General features: G+C 43.8%; 1 protein-coding gene across 3 annotated transcripts in view; it reads right to left on the minus strand.

The window, feature by feature from the left end:
* The window catches only part of ZFYVE1 (zinc finger FYVE-type containing 1), a 49,296-nt gene extending 39,120 nt beyond the window's left edge, over positions 1-10,176 (minus strand). The window contains exons 1-2 of one of the 3 annotated variants that reach the window (XM_032622210.1): positions 9,963-10,175; positions 7,668-8,598 (exon numbers count right to left, since the gene is read on the minus strand). In XM_032622210.1, coding sequence (XP_032478101.1) covers positions 7,668-8,180 — 513 coding nt within the window. In that variant the 5' untranslated portion in view covers positions 8,181-8,598; positions 9,963-10,175. Of the gene's footprint in view, positions 1-7,667; positions 8,599-9,669; positions 9,790-9,962 lie in introns of those variants that run through there. The other 2 variants (XM_032622211.1, XM_032622212.1) reach the window with 2 other exon arrangements.
* Between the last annotated feature and the right edge of the window lie 629 nt (positions 10,177-10,805).

Consider the following 10,805-nt stretch of genomic DNA (forward strand, 5'->3'; position numbering starts at 1 on the left):
TCAATACATTTAGCAGTTCTAACCTCAACCAGAGATAATCTCTTGGGAGCTCTTCCCAAAGCAGGCAGGACTCCCCTGAAAAGTCCAGCCAGCCATCAGAAGGCTTCCATGTGACACAATCTGCAGGATAAACTCAAGAGCGGTACAGCCAGGAGATGCATCCACAGGGAAAACATACACTGTCAACGTAATAAGAAATCTGCCTTTTATATTAACCCTGACTCAAAAAGCCAAATGTTTGCTGAATTCCAGAAAAAAATCAATCACTTCAAGGAACTGACAGACCAGAAAAATCAGAATCACACAAACTGGAGGTAACTTGAAATAGTTAAAGATAGGTTCCCTGAAAAGCTGACTCACAGTGGTTTTGATGGCTTGTATGCGTCAAATTTTAAACAGCCCTGGACTAAACAAAACAGCCTCCCAGGTTAAATGCCAGGAGCCTGTTACAACTGAATGAGCCCAAGGCTGAGAGAGCTCAGAAGATGCTGAGCAGAAACCAGAGGCATATAATAAGGGCTCTTTCATCTTCCTGTTTGTCTGAGTCATCCTCAACCCTGGTTTCCCAGTAATACATACAATGCCCTCCCCTTACTACTATTACTAAACAAAAGGGGCTTTTACTTGAGTTTCTATGAGTAAAAGGTGGGGGAGGTGAAGGGAGCCTTTGCTGTTCTACCAATTACTGCTTATTATTTTGACAGACAGCTCCTAAGCAGATCTATAGGATTTTTTTTTGTTACATTTTTTAATATGGCACCTAATAAGTGACCGTAAATATATTTGTGCTCTGACCAGAATTTGCCAAAGGGCTAACCAGCCACAGCACTAAAATTAGTCCTTACATTATAAAAGTTTGACCATTCAAAGAGAAAAATGGGGAAGTTCCACAATTTAGAAGATTATGATCCGCAGGCTCCTGACCCATTGACTAGTTAAGTCCTGAGGGGTTTCTGCCAGCCTGTTTGAAACAGAGATCCTGGAAAGAGCAAGCCCCAGAAAGGTGCCCTAGACCAGGAAATGGAAGACAAGGCCAAGGGGTCACCAGCAGGGAAGTCTAAGACAGAAGGAGCATAGAAATGGGGCAGACCAGCACAGGCAGTTTGTGGTCAAGGATTCTCACACAGTACAAAAACATCCTCTGCTCTTTTCCATTCCTGAATCCCACTAGAACAATGTCTCTTTTAGCCAATTAAAAAAAAAAAAAAAAAAGCCAAGTCCCAGTATTTTGAGCCACACTATTCTGGGACTGTAAACAAGCGAAGCAGCCAAACAACTTGATGGGTCTTCTTAAAGGAACGGTCTCAGTGAGATGAGGTCCACCACTGACTCACTGAAGGAAGGACTTGAAGACTCACCTTGGCCTTCCCTTTCAGACAGGGCCCAAGGCTGTCTATTTCTGAGTCCAGGAGGGCCTGCCCCAGGGGACACTTTCTTAGCTTCTCATTGACCACTCCTGGGTCACTGGGCTTCCCTATCACCCTGCATGTTCAGCAGGAGGGATTTAACTTCAGGAGTCTTGGCATGAAAAGCTCCTGCTACCATCAGGGGTCAGTCAGCATGAAGATGAAACGGGCAATTGCTTGCCAGTGTGCTGCTCTATTCTCTTGGGAAGAGGGAAGTTATAGGAGGTTTGTAGAAAAGAGACAGTGGAGAATAAAGTGGTTGTGAAAGAAAAACTTGTATGGGGTTTAAATATTTATATATATATTAAACTTATATATAGACAAATAATTTTATTATATATATGATTTTTTTCACCTTTTCTCTGTGACTAGAAATATTCTGGTAAGACAAGATGTCTGAATCCCTCACAAGACTCAACCGATAGGAAAATACTACCCCCTACCTCCACTAAGAACTCTAATTGTTAGAACTTTATTCTTCTAACCTTTCAGTTATTTGCTAAGGGTGTCCTCTCTAACTTCAAGAGATTATAGATGACTTGTCAGTGTGGATCATTTACTTCCTGCGGCTCTAAATAAAGGGTCCATGAGTCATTTGGTTTTCCAAGTACAGTTCCACTAAGGTCTAGAAAAATCAATGAATACAACACAGAAAGTCTAAGTATTTCACTAGAAAGGTTACAAAATATGCCAAAAGAGAATACTGATTTCAGTTAAATTACTTCTGAGGAACTAACAGAACCAAAAGAGGGAGGAAAAAGTGGTGTATTGGTTAAATGTTTTCCACTTCACTGGAATCCAGATCTCCTATCACATCGAACCTTCATCTCTTAGATGAGTTTTCTCAATCTCAGCACTCTTGACATTTTGTACCAAATAATTCTTCATGTGGGGGTTGCCCTAGGCCTTTTAAGATATTTAGCAGCATCCTGGCCTCTATCCACTAGCCGGTAGCACATAATCCCCATCCCCCAGCTGTGACAACCAGAGATGTCTCCAAACATTGCCCAATGCCCCCTGCGGGGGCAAAATCTCTCCTGGTTGAGAACTACTCTGTTAGACAATACCAAATGAGATTATTTTAACTCTCTTTATTGTGTGAATTGAGTTCTTCAAGTTTTATCAATTTAAGTCAATAAAACCTGGGGTATTAAGCAGGTGTTATCTGCACAAACCAAATGCCTAGGAATCACCACTGAGTTCTCTCATTCCCTCATCCCTCCACCCAATATATCAGCATTCCCGTTTTACATCCAAACTTTGTCCCAAATTGATCAATGTTTTTCCATGTCACCATGTCACTGATCGCACCAAACTGAAGCCACCTCTCCCCTCAGCATCTTCAATAGCCTCCTAAGTGGTTTCCCTGCTTGCCCTCTTGCCCTCCCACAGTCACTACAATCTAGTCTTCACGCCAGCTCCTGTGACCTTCTAGCATAAAGGAGTCTGGTGCTTCCCATTACACTTAAAATCCACACTTATTTCCCTGGCCTACAAGGCCCCACAGGATCTGGCACCCCCTTACCTCTGCACCTCTATCCTCACCACTCTCTCCAGCTCACTCCAGCCACATAGGCATTCTTTCTCTACTCACACATGCCATCCCACCTGCTTTCTGTTCTCATTCCCCTCTGTCTGGAGGTCTATTTCCCCAGGTAGTATTAACCATCAGGTCTTTGCTTAAAAGTCACCTTTACAATGAAACCTCCCCTAACTATCCGGCAAAAGTGGCTTTCCAGTCACTCTTCCTTGATTATACATCTGAACCACCTTTTTATGTGTTTGACATGTGTGAACTCTGCTTTCCTGGAGCCGAGAAAATGCCTGGCACCAGAACATATACCCAGTAAATGTGATGAATGAATGAATGTCTTTGGCTAGTAGGCCAGATGTGTCCATTTAAAAGCCACCAATGAGTTCCTGCTTCTGAGACCAAAAGTCAATCTCTCCTCAAATTTGCCATTCTAGTATACACTCAAATGGCAACAAGGTAATGATAAAATTGTCACCACCTAAAGGAAGTTTTTTGTCCTTTTAGGTTTTCCAAAAGAAACTAAATAATACTCAAATCACAAACAACAAATCTTAGGAGACTCTAGGCCAGAGAATTTGAGGGAACCACACATAAGAGTAACAGCCTACAAGCCAGTAAAATAATCCCTATGTACTAAACTGAAAATGATCAAAACCCACAAATGCCTAGAAACATGAAAAGAAAAACAAAGCTGGGGCCTAAATCATGGAATCTTCACTGCTACGAGGAAGGAGTTCTTCAATGGTAACGTCTTGCATTTATATAGAGATATGTTTCATTTGATTCTCACAGCAGCCATGAGGAACTGGTGAGTTGATGACCAGAATGAAGTTTGACTAGAAAGTTTAAATGACCTGGTGAGAGAGAACAGGAGTATCATAGAGCAAGGATCTTAGATCACAAATCCTCTGCCACTAATCGTAACTTGATCTTGACAAGTCACTTCATCTCTCTGTGCTTCAGTGTCCTCATCTAGAAAATACAATACTATATACGAAATGCTTGTATCCCCCTGAAATGCATATGCTGAAATCTAACCCCCAAGGTGATGGCATTAGGAGGTAAGCCTGTGAGAGGTGATTACGTCATGAGGGTAGAACCCTTATGAATAGGATTAATGCCCTTATAAAAGAGACCCCAGAGAGCTTCTTTCTGCAATGTGAGGACACGGCGAGAAGACAGCTGTCATGAACCAAGCCCTCATCAGATACTCAATCTGTCAGTGCCATGATTTTAAACTTCCCAGCCTCTAGAACTGTGAGAAATAGACTTCTGTTGTTTCTAAGCCACCTCATCTATGCTATTCTGTCATAGCAGCCCAACTGACTAAGACATACAACTTACTTCATAGGGTGTGGTAGGCTGAAATTGCCCCCCACCCCACCCCACCCCCAAAGATGTCCACATCCTAATGCCCAGAACCTGTGAATACGTCACTTCATGGGGCAAAAAGGCTCTGCAGATGTGACTGAATTAAGGACCTTGAGGTGGGGAGATTACACTGGATTATCCAAGTGGATCCAATGTAACCACAAAGACCCTTGTGAGAGGGAGGCAGAAGGGCCACAGAGAGGCAAGTGACAACAGAAGAAAAAAGACAGAAAGGGATTGGAAGATGTTAACACTACTAGCTTTGAAGCTGGATGATGGGGCCACAAGCCAAAGTACGCGGGAGGCCTCTTGAAGCTAGAAAGATAAGCAAACACATTCTTCCCTAGAGCTTCCAGAAGGAACACAGCCCTATCAGGTCCATTTTAGGTCTTTTGACCTCCAACCAATGAGAGAATAAACTTGTGTTGCTTTAAGCCACTAAATTTGTGGTAATTTGTTACAGCAACAGTAAGAAACTAATACACAGAGTTCTCATCAGGACTCAATGAGCTCAAATGCTAAGAACAGTGCCAAGTGCCACAGTAAGAGCTCTTTAAATTTTAACTATCATGAGCCAAGACCAGAACCCAGGGGAGACTCAGAGAAGTACTGCAGAAGCTAAGAAAATAAGGTTCAGGAATTTGGTAATATCAATCAAAATTTTAAATGTACATAGCATTTGACAAAAAGATTCCATTTCTAAATAGATTTATAGGATATTCAACACATCCTTGGTTGTAATAACTCAAATATCCCTTAATAGGCTAAAATTGGAGAAAAACCATTCAACAGAGTACTAGGCAGCCTTTAAATAATGAGGTAGACCTCAATGTGCTGATAAGGAAAGTTCTACAAGATGTATCCTTCAGTGAAAAACAGCCAAGGACAGAACAGCAAGTATATCAGATTCCATTTTTGTTGAAAAATTAAAAGGCTACATACATATATTCGTAAGTATACGTGAAAAAACTCTAGAAGTGCATGTAGTTAACCGTTAATAGTGATTGTTCTAACGAAGGAGACTAAGGTTATGAAGGAGGGAAACTTGTCATTGTATGCCCTTTCAAATGATTTTAGTTTTGTTTTTTTTTTTTTTACTAAGTATGTGTGTGATATTCATTTCTAAAAAACTGAGGTTGAGATGTGACATCACCCATCAAGTATTTATGCGCTGACAGCATGCCCACCATTGTACGTGATCCAGGGCACAAGACGTGGTCCTGCTCTCCAGGAGTCTACAATTTAGCTGAATTCACCATCTAGATTTATATCAGACAATCATCTCTCTAATTGTTTTAGACATTCACGTTAGAAAAGTGAACTAGATATTTTCTCCAAGTACTCTTCCACCATGACCCTATGAGAACAAGTCACCACCTAAAATTCCTGTCCCATCCATTAGTCCCAACCAGTGCTTTTTACAATTAATAAACTGTTATTTCCGGGGAAGTGGTCAATGTTTATGAAGGGAGAAATCTTTACAAAACAGCCTAATTATATACACATTACACACTACAAGAAAAAAAGATGGATTTGTCTGCTTCAGTACACTTCCTTATATTTTCTTAATTCTCTGCTAAGAAACATGTATCAGTGCTACAAAAAGAAAAAAGAAAATACATCCTCCTCCCCTCAAAAAATACTCTTTTTGGTGCTGACACAATATCCACTGGTTCATCGCAAATCTTCCTCTCATTTTACAAAAGTGACAACAATTCGAAGTATGACTTTCCAAAGGCTGACATTAAAGAGAACTGGTGGCAAAACCAACAGGAATCATCCAAATCTAAGTGTTCCATTTGTAAAACATTTAGTGCACACTGTCACCCAATTAGAGCAGAATCCATCGAGGAGACATTATTGCTAGCAAGGGAGGCAGAATGGGATCTGGCTCACTCTTCCATAACTCTATTAGTTCCTCTCAACCAAGCAAGAAAGCCTGTGTTAGCAAAGTACTTAGCTGACAGGGCTTCCCTGGTGGTGCAGTGGCTGAGAGTCCGCCTGCCGATGCAGGGAACACGGGTTCGTGCCCCGGTCCGGGAAGATCCCACATGCCACGGAGCGGCTGGGTCCGTGAGCCATGGCCGCTGAGCCTGCGCGTCCAGAGCCTGTGCTCCACAACGGGAGAGGCCCGCGTACCGCAAAAAAAAGTATTTAGCTAACAACATACGTACACAGAAATCATGACATAATTCATTTCCATAACCTTATCTAAGGTGGAAAAAGACAGATGAAAAATACTCACTGGGTAATTATAAAGTTTTCAAGCGGTAACTTACAAAGGTACTCCTCCAATCTGGAGACTTGAGGAGTCATCACAGCTAAAAGTACTGGATGTACTACAAAACACTCCCTGATACCGACAAACACAACAAAGTGGTGCTGTACTCCACGTGCCAGGCCCTGTGATAAGGGCCTTTCCGTTTCTATTCCTAATTTCTTTGAATCCTCTCAACTACTGCTGCGATGTAGAAGTGAAATTGAGGCATGGAGTTTAAGTAACTTGCCCTTGGTTATACAGCCAGTGAGTGACGCCAGGATGTGAAATGAAGCAGTCTTCATTTGAAAGTACAGACATGATAACTGTACCACCTTCACTGCAAAGTATAAACATTCTACTACCCCTTTCCCAATCGCCCCTGTCACACACTTCCATCTCCCCAACTTGCTCCTATCAGACGCCACCCTCTCCCCAGCTCAGAATCAAATCAAATATTCTCCAGTCCTTCTGTAATCCCAGATGCCCTTACTGGCTTCTATTGATCAGAAGCCAATACATGAAAATAAGAAGTCATCTGGAGAGGATACTACCCTTACGAAAAGCGACTTTTCAAACACCTGTCTCTAAATGCAGTTAGCAGGGTGACGATTTATAGCTTTGCACTCCTGTGGGACCCACCAGAAGTCAGTGTCTCTTTCCCTGCACACACACAGTCCCTCCTCATTCACATGTATTCACAACTTGCCAAAGTGCTCTCATTGAGAAAACAGTTCTAAATCAGTTCTTCCTGATAATAATCCTAAAAATAATAATGACAGCTACCACACACTGAGCGTTTATTAGGTAACAGGCTTTACAAACACTGTGTCATTTCATCCTCACTGCAACCCAATGAACTAGGCACTGTCCCCAGTTTATAAATGAGAAAACTAAGGCTCAGAGAGGTAAAGTAATTCAGCCCAAGGTCATGCAGCTGGTAAAAAACTAAATCTGACTCCATACAGATGTAAGCTTTCCGGGGTCTTGCCTCTTACTGATTAAAATGCGAGCTCCTCCTGGACCTCCCCTGAGAGCCAGCTGCCAACATCAGATCTGTTCCGCCACCACAGGAACCCTACTACCACTGAGCGCTTACCTGAACTTCTTCATTCTCATCTACTAGGAGGAAACTCACAACCTTCTCAGTCATCTTCTTCCTCTTGGTGTCCTCATCCATCCCTTCTTCCTCCAGCAACTCCTGGACCTTAGCCACATGGTACACCGTAACAGGGTGCCTCCTTCTGTTACCCCCAGAATGAGTCCTCTTCTGGCACTCCAGGCACAAGTTGATTTTACAGGTCTGGCACCTCACAACTGCCCTCTGCTTCATACCTGGAGAATGCCCACTGGGGCCCTTGCAGGGGTCACAGTAAGGGACGTGGCCAGCTTTGAGTCTGATCCGCTCATGGTTTCTCAGGCGCTCCTGCCGATGGAGCTCCTCCTCGCAGCGGAGACACTGCAGGCTACAGCACTCATCACACTCGAAGACGGCTTCGTCAGTCCCGCTGCAGGTGTAACTCTCCTGGCACAACAGCCCAGGGTTCAGGCCCTTCTCTGCTGGGGAAGTCTGCGCACTCATATTCAGACCGGGAAGGAAAACACCTACCATATAACAGTACCTGGGCTTTCCCCAGAAGTGAAGACAAAGGCGTTGAGTCCGAAGACTGAGCACAGCCTCCACAGGGTTCTGAACACTCTTAAAAAAATGTTTTTAAAAAAACATTCGATGTCTTATTAGAATTCTTCACACATTTACAAATGTTCGGATATTTAATTTCCTGCTGCCAAGACTCCTGAGTCAGCAGCAACGTTGACTTGGTTTGATAGTTTCATCCTCCATAAAGTGCAGGCAAATATGTGGTTAAAATTAACTTGAGAGGGTCTGTTATGGCTATCTGAGAGAGATCTGATGGGTTCACTGAGGTGGGCGCATGCATGGGGCCTCAGACACAAGATTTTGGTAATGAAAGAGAATGGTCAGGAGCTTTTCAATATTATGCAGCTCAAGTCAGTATTTCAGAGGATACCTAGAATAGAGGCAGGAAAAGGATTTCACTCATCTAAAAACAAAAATGCACCTTATAAAAAAAAAGATTGTGATTAAATAGGCCAGAACTCCCAAGAGAACTCTCACTCTCGCTTGTAAAAATCACACTGGCTCATTTTGATCCTAGAAATTTCTCCTCAAAATCATGGTTAAGCCCGCTCCTTCTGAAAACAACCACTACCTCTAGTCTCAAGGCATTTAAGAGACTGTGTTGCTTTATTTCCCAGCCTGAAATTCTCTGTTCCCTCAGTTATTAAATTAAGAATCAAAAGCACTAAGCAAATAGTCCTTGGAGGAACAACCCTCTGCACCCCTACCTGCACCCCACAATTGGGAGAGGTGGAGAAAGACGCTTGTAAAAAGCTAAAGAAACAATAATAATAAACTTTAGCTCCATCAAAGTCCTGCGCAGATCCAATTAACCTTGTGACTGGATTGCTTCAACTCTAGACAGATGCCTATTAACGACTCTAAACCTAGAAACAAGAGTCACCATTCCATGTTTAAAAACAATTAAAAACAATTATTGTACTTCCTTTTGTCCTTTTGTCTAACTGCAAAAAAAGGGAGCAACAGGAGACAGAATTCCTCCACTATGGCCCACTGCAAAGCCAGGCCTGAAGTGAGTTAAAACAAATAATTCTTCTCTTTGTCACTCAAAACCCAACTTTAAAATAACTAAGAAAGAAAGAAAGATAGATAGATAACTGGGGCAAGAAAGGGGCTTTTTGTCACAATCATATTCCTAACTCACCTTCGCCTCGACACCCAAACTAACGCTCCAAGGAAATGTAAAGCCCTCCTTTCGGGTATTCACTCCTCCCATACAGTAATCAATCTATCCATCTTATTTTTAGATAAACAAGGAAGGCGAAAGGAGTGACTAGGAGACCTTATTTACACCCTAATCACAGAAGTGCCCAACCAGCTCCCACAACGTTAGTAAAAATCAAAATTTGTCACAATTGAGAAAAAAATAAAACCAACCTTCAAAAAGATACCTCTCCGCCCACCAGACCCAAGCAAACAATCTGCCCACTCGGCCTCCCACCTCGACGCCTCTCTCCAGCCGGGGATTCCTCACCCTTCCTTCCTTCCGGACAACACCACCACAACCCAAGGGGCAGGAGCAAGGTCTAAGAACAAAGAAGGTCCCCCCAAATCCCCCCAACGCTGGCAGAGGCCAGAGCCGAATCCATTGTTTATACCACCCCACCCCCACCTCCACCCCCGCCGCACCCGCCCCCCCTTCCTCCTGGGGAAGGAGGGAGCTCCAGGGCTAGCGCTCGTCCGGCGCAGGGCCGTGCCCTTCCCTCCCCGACCGCGGCGTCCCGGGAACCCCACCACGAAGCAGCTCTGCTGCGGCGAGGCGGCGTCAGGGGACCCCGGGGCGCCGGTGGAGACGGGGGCTGTTCCTCACGGCACCGGTGGATCCAGCCTCCTCTCCATCTCCACCCCCCTCCTCCTTCGCTGCCTCCCGGGCTTCCTCCTCTCCTGTTGTCAGTTAGGATCAGCTGATCTGACTGAACTTCTCCCTGCTCGGACTAACAGGAAGGCGTGAGCGGTGCAGCCCAGTGAGGGAGGAGCGGGAGAGGTGGAGCCTGACGCCGGCGGGGGCGGAGAAGGACGCGCATAGCCTCCTGGGAAATGTAGTTCCCCGGAGGCGCGTCCTTCCCCAACTTCCCGGAAGTGAAGCCCCTGAATGACTACAACTCCCAGTACAGAAAACGCTGCTCTTGCGCAGAGGCGGTAGAGACTGCGTTTCGAGCATTATGGGACTTGGAGTTTTTGCGGTGACTGTGGTTTCCGCAGGTTTCAGCACCTTGTTTTGGGTAGTGGCCAGAGAAGGAGTGGCGCTAAATTAGAGAACTGATGTAATATGTACTATAGGTGAGGCAAATAATTCGATTTCAAGTAACCCTTAATGCATACCATTCCTTCAGGAATGTATAAAAACAGGCAGTCTCCTCTTACCCAAGTTCATCTTGCACTAAGAAAAGACCAGAAAGAATATATAAGAGAATATAAGTACTCTTGTGGGAGTTTTGTTTTCCCTTCAAGAGTGTTCTGCAAGCCAACCATTAATTTTTTTTCTCCATTAATTTATTTTTCTGACTTTTCCTTACATACCTGAAGAACTTCCAGATTTTCTTTTACTTAGAGGGGGTACATTTATTCAAGTAAGCT

Source organism: Phocoena sinus, chromosome 2, assembly GCF_008692025.1.
Source record: "Phocoena sinus isolate mPhoSin1 chromosome 2, mPhoSin1.pri, whole genome shotgun sequence".
Taxonomy (NCBI): Eukaryota; Metazoa; Chordata; class Mammalia; order Artiodactyla; family Phocoenidae; genus Phocoena; species Phocoena sinus.